Here is a 14,880-nt window from a genome sequence, read left to right as displayed (position 1 = left end):
AAAAGCATAACGAAATAAAAAGTGACAGGGAGCAGAGATCAGCATTGCTTTGAAAAAAACATCCTCTTCTGGCAGCTGCTTTGCAGCTTTTCCTCACTGACCCCTGCAGAGTCTCCCACCACCTCCTCCTCCTCCTTTCCAGCCCCACGCCCCTGCTTCAAGTGCCTTTCTCCTTAAATGGCTTTTAAACAGGCAGGTCTTTTCCACTCCAGAATTCAGTGCTTTAAAACCTTCTCCAAACAGATCTGTTTAAATAAATATTTTTAAAGAAGAGCAGGCTGGGGCCAAATCCAAGCAACGAGGCTAAAAGGAACATGGACTGCTTGGGGCCATCCAGCCCTCCTTGACTAAAGGAGACTTCCCACGTTCAGGAAAGGTGCAAATCCCCCTGGTTTTGGGCGTGTTTTTTGTTCCCTTTGGGCAGTAGCCACCAAGACTGTGGTTTACATCTTTCCCCAAAATTTCTAAGCACCGAGTATTCCAGCTCCTTCTCCTTCCGTTTTACTGCCAGCAAAAAACCCTTGTGCACCTTCAGTCTGGGAAAACAAATCCCTTAATACTTCTAAAGGCACACCCTGCACTGAGTAATTAATGCAGCAATTAAATGCCCAAATGCTTGTGTGTATCTTGTGGGCTGAGACCCACTGGAGAAGGCGCACTAAGGATTAACAAGTGCAGAGAGCAGAGTCCAGCGCCTCTGCACAGCCCACAGGGCTCTGGGTATGGAAGATCAAAGAATGATAGAAACCTTGATTGGAAAATCGATTTTAATTGATTGAGGTCGGTTCTGTGATTGGGAAAAAGCTTGTGGAGATAAGGAGTCCACTTATTTAAGGACACTGCATTTGAAATTCAGACAATTTCTGGTTTCAGTGTCCTTCAGGTTGGTAACTAACTTTACAATTAGATTAGACCTCACTAAGTTTGATAGATTTAGCCACTGACCTTACAGATAGTAAAGATAAGCAAAAACATGTTCAACCAGTAGTTGTCTCTGTTCTGAAAATATCCTAGAATTCTTAGCAGAGTAGCTATTTTAGACCTTAAATCATCTTCATAGTTATTCTCAGAGATGTCTTTGCCACTTGCACTACATCATTAATTAACTGGTTAATTAATTATCTGTAGGCCAGAAGTGTGCAGAGCACTCAAGGTGCAGCTATTTCACACAACACTTCAGTGGAAAAGCCCCCTCAGGTCATCGAGTCCAACCATTAATCCAGCACCATCCTCGAGTTCACCACTAAACCGTGTCCCCAGGTGCCACTTCCACACGATTTTTTAACATTTCCATAGGTGATGATTCCACCACTTCCCTGGGCAGCCTATTTGGTGACGAAAATATTTCCAATGCCTATTTGGTGATTAAATATTCCCTAATATCCAGTCTAAACCTCGCCTGGCGCACCTTGAGGCCGTTTCCTCCTTATCCTGGTGGCGTGGGAGCAACCTTTACCCTTCCCACCTGGATACCGACTCCAAGCCTGGCACACAGGGATCTGTTGTGTGGGGAACAAAGTTCCCTCTCCTCACAGAATCCCGGAATAGCTGGATTTGGAAGGGACCTCTGGAGATCATCCAGTCCAACCCCTTTCCCAAAACAGGGTCACCTGGAGCAGGTGAGACAGGAACGCGCCCAGGTGGGACTGGGATGTCTCCAGAGACTCCACGCCCTCCCTGGGGAGCTGTTCCAGCGCTCTGCCGCCCCCAGCCTAAAGTTCTCCCTCGTTTTTCTTGTGTTTTAGTTTATCAATCGCAATCGTAACCCTACAATTGTGTCACCGCCCTGCGGTGACCTGACATGGCCCGGCAGCGCCGCGCCGCCCTCCCAACCCCGGGCCGGCTGCCCCTTCTTCCCGCACCGCCCTCCGTCCTACCCGAACCGCCTTTCCCGGCCCCCGAGGGCACGGCCAGAGCCCTCCCGCGTCTCCCCCGTCCCTCCTGGGCAGAGCCGGGACCGGGGGATGAGGCTCCGAATCCCGGTCCCGATCCCTGTCCCGATCCCGATCCCGGCCCCACGCGGTTCCCATGGCAACGGGCACGCGCCCGCCCCCTCAGCGCGGCCGCCATGACGGCCCCGCCCCGCTCCCCGCCCGCCATCCCGCCATTCCCGGAATTCCCGCACCAATCCCGGCCCCTCGGCGTGGCGGCACAAGGGATCCGGCTCCTTCTCCCGCCCCGCGCTGGGGAAGACGGGGGGAAGAGGGCGGGAGGAACAGGAAAAGGCGTCAGCGCGAACCCGGCCGCCTTCCCCTGTCCCTCCGTGCGGGAGCCGTCAAGGGCAGCAGGGCTGGAGGAAATGGGAATCCAGGACAGCACCGGCGGGGAATGTTCTTTCCAGGAGCGCTGCACCCTCCTCGGGTCGTTTTTATACAGGTAGAGCAGCTCACGCCATGCCTCTAGAACGGGATGAATGTTCCCCCCCTACACACACACAAACCCACAGGCAAACACTTGTTATCTCCAGGGCTCACTTTTATTCGTATTTAACCTCCCGCTGCTCTGTACAACACGTCACGGACAGGTGCTGTTTGTACCTTGTGCTATTTCACACAGAGACACCTGTAACATCTGATACTGCCACCATGGAATGTATGCTAACAGGAGAAAATGAGGGGTTTTTTTTATAAATTGGCTTTTATTTTTGTGACTGCTGTTGGAGGTACAAGGGGGAGGTGAGTGTAAAATAACTCGCAGGGAAGGGCTTTAACACCTCAGAGGTGATGGGGCTTTTCAGATTTAAGTATTTTAAAACTTCCTATGGGGGAACAATACTGCAGAAACCAGAGCTGGGTCGAACACTTTAAAAGCATTAGGACACCAAATCAAGGCTTAGTTTTCACAATATGTATTTTAAATGTTACATTTAGATGTTATTCAGAAGAACACTGTAAATAAAGTTACAAAATACACTAATCCGAGGATCTGATATAGCAAAAATAGGGAGCCCGTGTCTTCATTAACAATGAATAAATATAACATTTAAATAGCTGCGACATACCAAGTACTTATCTCATGCCTTAAATAAAAAAAATAGATGTTTATATACATCTCTCAATATTTTAGAAGTCATTTAGTGCTACTGGAAGCTTCTAAATTACAAAGTTGGAGGCAGAGGATAAAAAATGACAGCAGGGCACTCCTGACACTCTCTGTCAGAAGCCAGTTCAGGCTTTGTGTTTTTGGGCAAAGAAGTCTCCAATTTTAGGACTGAGTTGAAGGGTAAGATAAAGGGATTGTAGTCCACTGTATCCCCTAAAAACTAGGATGTGGTGGTGTCAATCAGAGAGAACCAGACCCCAATACCCACTCCCCCAGTGCACAATCATTTAAGCCTCCAGCTTCAGCACAGTGTACCATACACAAATAGAACAAATCTCTAATGCCACATATTATTTTCTTTTTTTTTTTTTTTTTTGCTCAAGAAACCCTTGGTATGAGGTTTGGAGCTGCAGTGCACAGGCCACCACCAGGACAGAGGCTTCAGACAACTCTCCATTATTCCTTGGGCTTCACCACGTAATCCCGGAACATCGAGTACAGCACACCTGCAAAGAGAGAAACAAAAGCACAGTGAAGAGCTAGGTGAAACAGGAAACAATGGGGTTTAAAATCTGAACAGAAACAGGTATTCTCAGCAGGAGAAAAAATGTTTCCCTTCCTCCTCTGCCGCATTTTTTCCTAATAGCAGTGATGGCTGCAGAACTCTTCATGTGCAGAGAAACTGGCTGTGAAAATACAGTGTATCAACATGCAGATCCCACCCCAACTCTGGTCTGCTTTGCAGCCAAAGTCAGGCTTTCCTGCTGTACCTCCTGGGAATACAGTATGGAGAAACAGCGTCTCGAGGGATACAGAATATCCACACATACACAGCTGCAATGCTTAGATGAGACTTGGGATGTACAAATCACTCAGGACATTCAGGGACACAAGTCCAGTCCTGAAAATATATATATCTAGAGAGACAGAGATAGATACATATATATATATATATGTAAAATATATATAATATCACAGGCTACACAAGCTGATTTTCTAATACATTAAATTCAGAAACAGCAACAGGGGAAAATATTAATGCCAGATAAGTGGTTTTTTTTCTTTGCCTCTAATTCCACATTTGCAGAACTTCACATGCCACATCTTGAAGTATTCAAAACCACTACTCTCAAGGTCAGTGCAGTTTAACAGTAAATACTTGTACTTAACAGATAACTCCAGAAAGGCTGAGCAAACACCAGTAACGAGCACAAACATCCTGAAATAAACGTTCTGGATACTTCCACCCCGAGGACATGTCACACACACCGTGTTATCCCAGAGGCTCCCCGTGGTTTGCCACTTCCCAGGGCAGCTCCCATCCCGTACGTACCGCACGTTATGGCTCCCACGACGAAGCCCTGGGCTGCCACTCGCATGTGGATCAGGTGAAGGGACATTTTCATGTCACCTCTGTGCTTCAGCCTGTACAGCCCGTACCCAACCACGGCAGCAAACCCAGCCATCCCTGCAAGGCAAGGAGAACATCCTGCTGAGGGGACATCCGGGGCATCCAGAGGAGTGAGGGGACCCCACCTAAACAAAATGTCCCGGGAATCATAGAATCCTTTAGGTTGGAAAAGACCTTTTTAACATCACTGAGTCCAACTGTTCCCCAGCACAAGGCCACCACTAAACCAAGTCCCCAAGTGCCGCATCCATGTGGCTTTTAAATGGTTTTTAAATCCCTCCGTCACTGCCCTGAGCACCTGTGCCAGTGCTTGACAACCGTTTTTGTGAAGAAATTTATTCTAACATCCATTCTAAAACTCCCCTGGCACAACTTGAGCTTCTCATCCTAAAATAAGCATGTTTCCCTCTGTTTTTGTGTGTGTAGTGGCAAGTCCTGGCCCCTCTCCTGTTTCCACTCCAGTGCCACCTCATTCAATGCACAAGTCAGTGCAGGGAAGAGATTTTCACCAGCATTAAAATGCCAAAAAAGCAGGTCAAGGCATCGGAATTCCTTGGATATTTTTCAGACAGAGCCAGGGCTCCTTGCACCCCCTTTCCTGGAAGGAAGCTCGCACCCAACAATCCCACTCAGCTGCTGCTCAGTCCCTCAGCGTGGGATGCTCCCTGACGTACTCCCCCGCCTGCTGAGGCTGCTATTTTGGGCGCTGTCACATTTGGCCAGGTGCCACCGGGACAGGACAAGTCACATGCTGCTGTCCCCAAGCTGTGAGGAGGGAGGCTCAGCAAGGGCCCCTTCCCAGGGACAGAGTTCACTGACAGTCCTTCGAGAGAGCAAACGGCGCCAGCTTTGCCGGCTCCAACCACAGCACCCCCATGCTCTCACAGAATGCACAAACTTCTCCAATTCCTCCCATTTCATTCCATTTTCAGGACAGTTATTTACACAGTTCAAAGGTGGCTGCCGAGTGTTAAGTGCTGTGTATATTTTACTGACAGGAGCACAAGCAGTTTGTCTCCCTGAGCCTGGAGTATTACCAGCTCCACCAGAAGGCCATAAGCCCTTAATTCACGTGGTACCTCCATTAAATACCAATTAAGAGTTTTAGGGCCTCCAACCCAGCTCTGACACAGATCAAAGGTGAGTTCTGCCAACCTGTTTCAGGGAACCTGAACTCATGGAGTTCACAGTACGCCTGAGCAAGGGGGAGACAAAGTCCTGTGACCTCAGGAACCAGTGACGGATATCTGCTGGCAAACACTTGGAACAGTTCACCCCGAGTGACCCAACTGCTCTTCATTTCAGGAGGCTGGAAATCAAAATGTGTCTGGTGTCAGAGGAAAGCTGTCAGGATGAACAAGACCCATCCCTGCTCTCCTCAGCAGCTTTTGGGGCTCTCAGCTGAGAGGCTGAGAACTCCACTGGCTCTTCAAGCTGGGGTAACATAAAAACTACTACAGGGATGCATTTTAAACTAAGGGGTGGCAGCAGAGGGGTGAAATGTTTAGCAGACTGGCTGTAATTTAAATCCTTCTAGTTTGTATTTTGTTAGCTTTAAAGTCGCTTCTTAGTGATCACATAATTCCCAGAAACCCTGCACAACATTCCTTACCAGACAGCATCACTTAAACACATTTCTAAGCTCACCTAAACATTTCAGGGTTTGTTGGTTTGGGGTTTTTTCCTTGTTAAGGCCTGAGTTTTCTATTTAAGGCAACAGACCTCATTAATTTCCCTCCTTCTTGCAGGACAAATACCACTCCAGGCAGAAGGATTACTGCTGTCACCAAGCCTAAATGGGGAAGTAATTTCCCAGTAATTTCCTGCTCAGAGGAGGAAGGTGAACAGTGATGCTGTTGACATCACATCGATTGCCTGTGAACTCACCAATGGGCACAAATGGCGTCTCCTTAAATTTCCTTATCAGCTTCGAGGTCTGGCTGCTGTCAGTCTCATACTCAGGGTAAACGGATTCCTGGCTGGGTGACATGGTGGCTGTGAAGACAAAAAGCCTCCCTTCAGGTTTTAGAAACCCCAAATTAAGAGAATCTTTAGGGAAAGAAAAACCCCTTGTGTATTGCCCCCAAGTCACAAATATCCAGGCAGTGAGATACAAGCACAGGAGCTACGGACAGGTGATTTAATTCAAGTGAAGCCTTGAGAAGCAGGATTGTTATACTTACCAGGATTGGTAAGAACAGGACAGAACAAAAAAAAAAAAAAAACAAAAGAAGTGGGGAAGCAACAGATTTCTGTCACGTGCCCCCCCCCACGCTCACAGGCAGCGAGAAGCCACAGAAAGCTTTGGCCATTGCCTGCCTTTCCTTTTAGGAATTCCATGCCACACCACTTGGCTTTCGCGGGCTGTTCCTTTATGGCAGCTCTGACCTCAGCAGAGTTCACATCTCCCCTCTCACTCCCTGCCAAGAACAGCAACCACGGGGAAGCGGGAGCCGCTGCACAAGGTCAGCCCTGCCCGGTGGCTCCTCAGCTGCCTGTCCCACCTCAGCGTAATTCCAGAGTCCTGGAGAACACAGGGATGTACAACAGCCACCCCTGAGGAGCTGGAGCGAGTCCTGCAGCCCTCCATAGGTGTAGACTCGTGTGAGGAGACATCAGGAGGAGAAATCAGGCACAGGTGATTTCTCACCTGCCTCCCAGGAAAATAAATGCAGCGACAGCCTTGAGAAAGGCTCCACTCACAGAACCATCACCACCAAACCAGTGAGACCATTCTCCAGAAAATCCCAGCTTTTCATGCTGGGAATTACATGGATTACACCCAGACCTGTTCTGCCCTTAGTGCTCGGCATAAGCACCATTCAATGAACAATTCCTGCCCAGCGACACCACAGAGGCCTTTGCTAGAAAAGTCTCCACTGTTATTGTTCCAGTTTTGCCACCAACACACTCCCCAGCAAAACACAGCTCGGGGGCACATGGAAGCACTCCAAGCTCTCAGAATAAACCACCAGGAATCCCATTTAAGCAGGGGCCAGTAACCCCCGGCAAAAGAGACATTTCAAAGGTGGCTGCGCTCCCTGGTTACGCAGCACTTCCTGCACACCCGTGTGAGCAGACCGACTGGTTCTCAAACTAAAGGCTCAGACCATTTCCTCTGCCAGGACAAAGGATTTGATCTCTCTGTGCCTGCTACAACCACCCTGGTTTGCTAAATGAGAGTTATAATTTTAGCCTGACTCATTCGGAGAAGGAAACAGGAGCACCCGGTCACTCGGGAGAGGGGGAGACAGCCAGGGGTGGGATTTACACAAGAAAAGGGTATTGAAAGTGAATCAATTCATCCACCCCAGAGGTTTCCACGACCTTCCAGCTCACACCGGAGTGGGCCCAGAGCAGAGGAAACTGTGTGAAACACACCCTGACTGCCCTGACCTTGCCGACACCCAGCAGGGAGGTCTGTGTGACAGGTGTCACCCACAGGGGGAGGAACACGGGTGGGAAGGTGACAGGATCCCTCTGTGAGAGGTGTCACCCACGGAGGGAGGCACAAGGGTGAGAAGGTGACAGGTCCCACCATCCCTCCCGGCAAGGCGGCGGCCCTGGGCACCACCAGGCTGCCTTCCCCCTCTCCAGACCCACACAGAGACCCTGTCCCGCTCCAGGCCCAGGTCCCTGTGCCCCACACGGGTACGTGGTACCCCACTTCAGCCCCAGGCCCTGCGACCCCCACGGAGACCCTTCCCCACTCCTGCCCCAGGCACATTTACCCCACTCCGGGCCTCTGCCCTACTCCAGCCCCAGCTCCCCCCACGGGGACCCTGGTCCAGTCGAGCCCCACAGGGGGACCGTTCCCCACGGCAGCCCCAGGTCCCCGCACTCCACATGCGGCCTCTGCCCCACTGCAGCCCCCGGTTCCCGCACCCCACACGGGGACCCCGCCTCGCTCCAGCCCCAAGTCCCCTCATCCTCCTCCGCGCCTCTGCCCCTGGATGTACCCAGGGCATCCCCCAGCTGTCCCCCGGTGTCCCCGTCCCCCCAGCCCTGTACTCACCGCGCTCCCCTCGCTCTCCGGTACCGGCCGCGTCTGCCGCGCCAGGCCCCGCCCCCGGATCTTATAGGCCGGCCGGGCCCCGCCCCCCCGTCGGGACCACAACTCCCAGCGCGCCGCGCGGCCGCGCGCCCTCCGCCGGCCAATCAGGGGCGGGGACGCCACCAAAGCCGCCTTATACGGGTCGGGGGGCGGGGCCTGCCGTGACGTCACTCGGGGCGCTCCGCATTGCGGCGCGGTCACGGGGGGCGGGGCCGCCGGCAGGGGGCGCTGAAGGGTCCTGGAGGGACAGGACAAGGGGGGATGGCTTCAAAGTGCCCGGGGGCGGTGTTAGAGGGGATCTTCGGAAGGAACTGCTCCCTGTGAGGGTGCGGAGACCCTGGCACAGGTTGCCCAGAGAAGCTGTGGCTGCCCCTGGATCCCTGCAAGTGTCCAAGGCCAGGTTGGACGGGGCTTGGAGCCACCTGGGCTGGTGGAAGGTATCCCTGCCCACGGCAGGGGGTGGAATGGGATGATCTTTAAGGTCCCTTCCAATCCGAACCATCCTGTGATTCTGTGACATCAAGTGGAAGCTCTTCAGCAAAGGGCAAAGTCAGAGCTCAGTTTTCACAGAATCCCAGGTTATATTTTGAGTTAGAAGGGACCTTTAAGATCATCTTGTTCCAACCCCTGCCATGGGTAGGGACACCTTCCACCAGCCCAGGTTGCTCCAAGCCCCATCCAACCTGGCTTTGGACACTTCTAGGGATGGGGCAGCCACAGCTTCTCTGCCTTTCCCTCCTGATTGTCTCATTATGTTTTCCCCAATTTCAGCTTTCAAGCAGAGATTGTTTTCCACCTGCTGTGTTCCAGGCAGTGGATTTGGAAGCCCAGAGTTAATCCAGAAGCTTCTCCTGATTCAAAGCCAACCGTACTTTGGAGCAGGAGGAAAAATCCACTGGGATCCTGGAGATGCCTTAAATCCTCCCCTAAAACTGAGTGCAGAGCATCAGGGCAAAACAGCAAGGAAAAGTCCTTTTCTCCCTAAGCCCAATTGTGCAGTGTGGTGGTTGTGCCTCTCCATCTCCGAGCAGGGGGAATCAGAGTCAGCATGAGGCATTTTGGGCAGCATGAGAAAAAGTGGCTCAGACAACCATTTGTTCCATCTCTCTAAATGTGCTTCCCATTAACCCTAATCTTGTTACTTTAATTGCCAAAGCCATTAGGGCTCTGCAGTCAAAGGAAACAAAAAAATCTATGCAATTATCAGCCCCCAAATTGAGTTAAAATCTTGTAATAAATTACAGCGAAGGCTACTTTCTCCAGTGACTCTCAGAGGCACATTTAACTCCCTGCTTCAGGGCAGAAACTAAATTAAAAACAAAAACTTATTTCATTTTCATTGCTGGGCTAATGAAACCTCTGTCACCCACAGCATCTCCCTGTGTGTGCCCACTGTCTGGGCTCTTTGAGTGGTTCTTCCTCCCTGATGATGTGTTGCACATATATATTTATTATATTTAAAAAAATATATATAATTGTATGGTATATATAAATGCAGCAGCTGATGGTGACATGCATGAAAATGGGTAAAAATAACATTTCTCTCTGTGAATCCACTTAACAAGGGGCAGGTTGGATGCAGAGCTGTGGCCATCGCTGCTGCTCGAGCAGGGTGGTTTGGGGAGTATAAAGCACACCAGGACTGGCACAGGGAAAGCCTTGGCACGGTCAGGATGTTTCCATGGCCCTGCCTGGTGGTGAGATGAGAAAACAAGAAGGAAGGTGACCACTCACCAAGAGTAATGTTCTGAAACTTCTCCAAAAAACCACTTTGACTGAGGTCTCTTCTGTCAAAGCGTCAGAAACTTCTGTCAGAAACTTTTCTGTCAAAAAACTTTTCTGTCAATAACTTTTCTGTCAAAAATTTCTCCAGCAAACACCTTTGACAGAGGCCATTTCTGCTCTTGCAGGGGATGAGGATCCTGCAGCATCTGAAGAGCACGTGAGTTATTCAGGTTTCCTGGAAAACATGCAGATTCCTACAACAGGATCTCAGACAGGGTGGAGACCATTTATCCACTGCTGTCATCCTTGACCAACACCAGGAAAGGCAAAAACAAAACCAGGGAGCTCATATTTCCTGCCCACTTGCTCTTACAAAAGTGAAAGAGGTTCCTAAAAGCCTAATTCGAGCCTTCAGCAGGATGGAAACAAGGGAAGAAACTCCTGTAAGTGCACTTTCTGCTTCTTGCTCGTAGACAAAGCTGTGCGGGAAACCTGGCGAGGTTCTCCTTTCTTTTTGAAAGGTGGCCAGTTTGGGATTGGGATGAATTTGTGAGGTCAGCCCATGTTGTGTTCGCCAGTTCTCCGCTCTGAGCTCCGGGACAGGGGTGTGGATTGTCAGTGCCAGGCTGATAGGGAGGGAGAAGGATGTGGCAGAGGGAGAAAAGGCTGGAAGAGACAGAAATGTAAATTTTGGGAGCAGCTTGTCCTGGTGTGGGCACAGAGGGTGTGAGGGGAAGGGTATTTCACATTCTGGTTGGGTTGATTGGCGGGGTGGGCAGCTTTGGTTTCCTCTCTGTGAGGAATGTTCTAGAGCCACAGCTATACATGGCTGGGGGTGAATTTCTTCCAAAATATGATACAGGAAAAAAATTTTAAAAAGCTCATTCCCAGAACAAGTCCCAGACAAACACTCTGCCGTGGCAGATCCCTGCTCTCCATCCCTGCTCTGTCTGAAGTGCCCTGCAGCTCTTGCCAAAGAGCTGTGAGACAGCAAGAAAACATTTCAACACAGCTGAAATCACTTTTTATTTTCTTTTCAGCTGCCTGGAGTTTCCTGGAATGGGTATTTAAGCAATTTTAGGCGTGGGACCACAGCAGGTATGTCCAGAGCTTCACCCCTTCCAGCTGCACATCCACAGTCATCCTCAACCCCCTGCTTGGAGCCTTGGGAGCTTTCCTTAATCCATGTGGGGTGGAGGGGCTCCCCTTTTCTGGGATGTTTGTGGGGAGGGAACCATCCCTACAACTTGCAGGGCCATCATGGGATGTGTCCTCCTTGGGAGGACAACCAGAGACCAACAGCTTCATTTTCTCATTACTCAGTGGCTCCAGGTCTCTTGGGAAATGGGACAGACAGGTCCTGGAGGAGAAACTGCAGACATGGTACTGACAGGGGGTGATGGCTCAGGCAGATCCCATTCCCACCGTGGCAGATGGGCTCTTCTTTTGAAACCCTGGCAGTGTTCTTGTTTGTGTGGTGGGCTTTTCACTCCGAAAATCAGAATCCGGAAATAGGAAGCTGCAGATCACTGATCATCCCCCGACATCTGGGCTGCAGCTGTCTAAACAACTGAGGCCAGTCCTGGGGAGTGTCCGAGTGCGGGGGATGTCTCGTGCCTTGGCTCGTGCAGAATCGATTCCAATAACATTCTTCCAGCTAAATCTCTGCCTCTAACCTTGATTCAGGACTTGATTCTGGTGCCTACCTGTCCTTAACCTTGGATGAGTCTTTGAGCAACCTATTCTAGTGAAAGGTGTCCCAGCCCAGGGGGTTGGAATGAGATGGTCTTTAAGGTCCCTTCCAGCCCAAACCATTCTGGGATTCCCTGAATCTCTGATTTTATGTTTTCCACTTACTAATACTTTTTACAAGAATCTATGTCTTGGTGTCCTAGAGCTGGCACAGAGAGTGGTCAGTGCCCCACCAGGAGCTGGGAGATGTTCAGCATTTCCCCTCTGGGAACAGCCCCACCAACACAAAGGTGCTGGTGGCAGGTTCTGCTTCACCAAGGACTGAGGTGGCCCTTTCTCAGTAGTGACCCAGGTGAACATAAGCAGCTCACAGCGAGGTGTGGTGGTGGATTTCCTGTAACTGAGAGCACAAACTTCCTCAAAAGCTTGTTCCGGTGTCAGGAGGAGGTAGTGGGTTATGTCAGAGGAGCCTGTGATCACTGAATTTCAAGCTTTATATTTCAGAGTAGGGAAAGCAGAATTTAGGTTTTTTTGATGTCTATGTAGACAGTTGTCCTCACAATTAAACAAAGGCCAAGGAGTGCAGGACACAGAATACTTACCAGAAAGTGGATAGAAATTTAAACCTCTGAACTTTCAGTACCTGAAGAGAGCCTACAAGAAAGACCAAGAGAGACTTTTTTACAAGAGCACAGAGTGACAAGACAAGGGGGAATGGATTCAAACTAAAATAGGGTAGGTTTAGATTGGATATTAGGAGAAGATTCTTTGCTGTGAGGGACTGGCACAGGTTGCCCAGAGAAGCTGTGGCTGCCCCATCTCTGGAAGTGTCCAAGGCCAGGTTGGACAGGGCTTGGAGCAACCTGGGCTAGTGGAAGGTGTCCCTGCCCATGGCAGGGGGTGGAACGAGATGACCCATAAGGTCCCTTCCAACCCAAACCATTCTACAATTCTATGATTCTGCGATCTAAAGGACAACCCTCCACGACGTGGTGTTTGCTTCCTGTGTGGATTCAAACGCTTTGATCCCCTCCCCTTGTCTTCTGCTCTTAGGCAGCCACTCACCAAATGCAACCTTGGTGGCGACGACGACAATCACGACCCCCTGGCTGGATGGGGCCAACTCCAGCGAGTACCCCTACGAGTACCTGGACGAGGTGGATTATGGGCAGTACGGGCTCTGCACCAAGGAGGGGGTGCTCTCCTTCACCCAGGTGTTCCTGCCTTCCTTTTACACCGTGGTCTTCCTGCTCGGCATGGCCGGGAATGCCCTCCTGTTCGTCGTCCTCATGATGTACCTCAGGAAGAAGAAGAAGAAGATGACCGAGGTGTACCTGCTGAACCTGGTGGTTTCAGACTTCTTCCTGCTGCTGACCCTTCCTTTCTGGGCTCTGCACATTTCTCGGGGGGTCCCCTGGGACGCTTTGTGCCCCGTCTTAAATGCCATGTACACTCTGAACTTCTACAGTGGTGTCTTTTTGGTGAGCTGCATGAGTCTGGACATGTATCTGCAGATAGTTCACGCTTGCTCTGCCCACAGCTCCGCGTCGTGGAGGAAGCCCGTCCTCGGCTTGTTGGTGGTATGGATCCTTTCCATACTTCTCTCCATTCCTGATGGCCTCTTCACCAGCACAAGGCAAATCCACAACGAAACCACCACGTGCACCCAGGATTACGGCCAGGACCACTTATTTTGGAAAGTCGTCTTTCGGGTCACTCAAAACGTCCTGGGCTTCTTTTTGCCCTTCCTCCTGATGGTGTTCTGCTACTCCCGCATCGCCTGTGTCCTCAGCACGTCGCAGCTGCCTGGCTCCAGGAGAGCCCTCTGCTTGGTCTTCACCCTGGTGGGTGTCTTCTTTGCCCTGTGGTGTCCCTACAACGTTGTCCTCATCCTCCACTCCCTGCAGGATGTCGGTGTGATCAGGAGCTGTGACAGCAGTAGGAAGCTGGACTACGCCATGCAGGTCACGGAGAGCTTGTCCTTTGTCCACTGCTGCCTCAACCCCTTGCTCTATGCTTTTGTGAAGAAACGATTCAGGTCCTACCTGTGGAAGATCCCTCAGGCCATTTTCAGAAGCAGTGGTTTCTTTCACATCCAGCCCTTGGAGACAAGCCCATCTTGCAGCAGATACGTGGCTGAGATAGAAATGTTGAGTATCACAACTGTAGCATAAATATTTACGTTGTTTACACTATATGTGTGTGCCCCCTGGGCTGCATTTGGTCCTTGCCATGGGGTGGAGTTGGTGTGAGCCCACAACACTTCGTAACCAGACAGTTCATCCAAGCACCGCCCTCGAGATGGGGATTTTCCATGCTGGGATTGGGAAAGTACTTGTGAGATTTGTTTCTGTTGATATAAAACTGGGAGGGGCTGTTGACTCCCTGGAAGGCAGGGAGGCCCTGCAGAGAGACCTCAACAAATCAGAGCACTGGACAATCACCAACCACAGGAAGATCAACAAAGGGAAGTGCCAGATTCTGCCCCTGGGATGGGGCAACCCTGGATGGATGGACAGACTGGGAATGAGAGGCTGGAAAGCAGTGCTGGGAAAGACCATGAGACAGCAGTGCCTTGGCAGCCAGGAGGACCAACCCTGTCCTGGGGGATCAGGGAGGGGATTGTCCCTCTCTTCTCTGACATGGGGTGGCCTCACCTCAATATTAGGGCAGTTTTGGGGCACCACAATCTAAGGAAGATATGAAGCCATCAGAGAGTGTCCAAAGGAAGGACAAAGAGATGGAGAAGGGCCTTGATTTAAAACTGTGTGAGGGCACTGAGGGCACTTGGTGTGTTCAGCTGGAGAAGAGGGGACTGAGGGGAGACCTCCCTGCAGTTCCAACTGCCTGGGCAGGGGCAGAGGAGGGGCAGGACTGAGCTCTGCTCTGGGGGGAGCAGGGACAGCCCCCAGGGAATGGCTGGAGCTGTGTCAGGGCAGGCTCAGGGTGGATCTCA

The 14,880-nt window shown here is 50.9% G+C and overlaps 3 protein-coding genes and 1 long non-coding RNA gene across 7 annotated transcripts in view; 2 read left to right on the top strand and 2 right to left on the bottom strand.

Annotated features, from left to right (window-relative positions):
* Positions 1–1,991, bottom strand: part of CCDC13 (coiled-coil domain containing 13) — a 28,874-nt gene extending 26,883 nt beyond the window's left edge. Inside the window, exons 1-2 of one of the 3 annotated variants that reach the window (XM_027897616.1) lie at positions 1,878–1,975; positions 102–245 (exon numbers count right to left, since the gene is read on the bottom strand). The gene's annotated coding sequence lies outside the window, so the exon portion shown is untranslated. Of the gene's footprint in view, positions 1–101; positions 246–1,465; positions 1,700–1,877 lie in introns of those variants that run through there. The other 2 variants (XM_027897615.1, XM_027897617.1) reach the window with 2 other exon arrangements.
* Positions 1,992–2,108: 117 nt separating this feature from the next.
* LOC114064503 lies at positions 2,109–6,329 on the top strand. Its single transcript, XR_003572769.1, has 3 exons — positions 2,109–2,376; positions 5,618–5,892; positions 6,202–6,329. It is a non-coding gene; the product is annotated as an uncharacterized LOC114064503 (long non-coding RNA).
* On the bottom strand, positions 2,458–6,481 carry HIGD1A (HIG1 hypoxia inducible domain family member 1A). The gene is made up of 3 exons (XM_027897623.1): positions 6,341–6,481; positions 4,376–4,510; positions 2,458–3,548 (listed from the first exon to the last, which is right to left on the bottom strand). Exons 1-3 carry the CDS (start codon positions 6,441–6,443, stop codon positions 3,499–3,501), a joined length of 288 nt encoding a protein of 95 aa, XP_027753424.1. The 5' UTR covers positions 6,444–6,481; the 3' UTR covers positions 2,458–3,498.
* Positions 6,482–9,018: 2,537 nt separating this feature from the next.
* Positions 9,019–14,468, top strand: ACKR2 (atypical chemokine receptor 2). Of its 2 annotated transcripts, XM_027897622.1 has the most exons (4): positions 9,019–9,030; positions 10,418–10,675; positions 11,273–11,330; positions 12,978–14,468. In XM_027897622.1, the coding sequence occupies exons 2-4, from the start codon at positions 10,652–10,654 to the stop codon at positions 14,096–14,098; spliced, it is 1,203 nt and encodes a 400-aa protein (XP_027753423.1). In that variant the 5' UTR covers positions 9,019–9,030; positions 10,418–10,651; the 3' UTR covers positions 14,099–14,468. The 2 variants fall into 2 exon arrangements, with proteins under 2 accessions (XP_027753423.1, XP_027753422.1); XM_027897621.1 differs by lacking the exon at positions 9,019–9,030 and having other exon boundaries at positions 9,507–10,675.
* The last annotated feature ends 412 nt before the right edge of the window (positions 14,469–14,880 follow it).

This window comes from Empidonax traillii, unplaced genomic scaffold (assembly GCF_003031625.1).
Source record: "Empidonax traillii isolate 1590-97213 ecotype Southwest subspecies unplaced genomic scaffold, ASM303162v1 scaffold553:size485074, whole genome shotgun sequence".
Lineage (NCBI taxonomy): Eukaryota > Metazoa > Chordata > Aves > Passeriformes > Tyrannidae > Empidonax > Empidonax traillii.
The sequence above is the reverse complement of the archived record's forward strand: the minus strand, read 5'-3'. Positions and strand labels throughout refer to the sequence as shown.

Coding starts and splice junctions, on each gene's coding strand:
- ACKR2 (XM_027897622.1), top strand. CDS start 10,652: ATGGAAACAAGGGAAGAAACTCCT. Junction 10,676..11,272: donor AAACAAGGGAAGAAACTCCT/GTAAGTGCACTT, acceptor TTTTCTTTTCAG/CTGCCTGGAGTTTCCTGGAA. Junction 11,331..12,977: donor TAGGCGTGGGACCACAGCAG/GTATGTCCAGAG, acceptor TTCTGCTCTTAG/GCAGCCACTCACCAAATGCA.
- HIGD1A (XM_027897623.1), bottom strand. CDS start 6,443: ATGTCACCCAGCCAGGAATCCGTTTACCCTGAGTATGAGACTGACAGC. Junction 4,511..6,340: donor GACGCCATTTGTGCCCATTG/GTGAGTTCACAG, acceptor CTTGCCTTGCAG/GGATGGCTGGGTTTGCTGCC. Junction 3,549..4,375: donor CGTGGGAGCCATAACGTGCG/GTACGTACGGGA, acceptor CTCTCTTTGCAG/GTGTGCTGTACTCGATGTTC.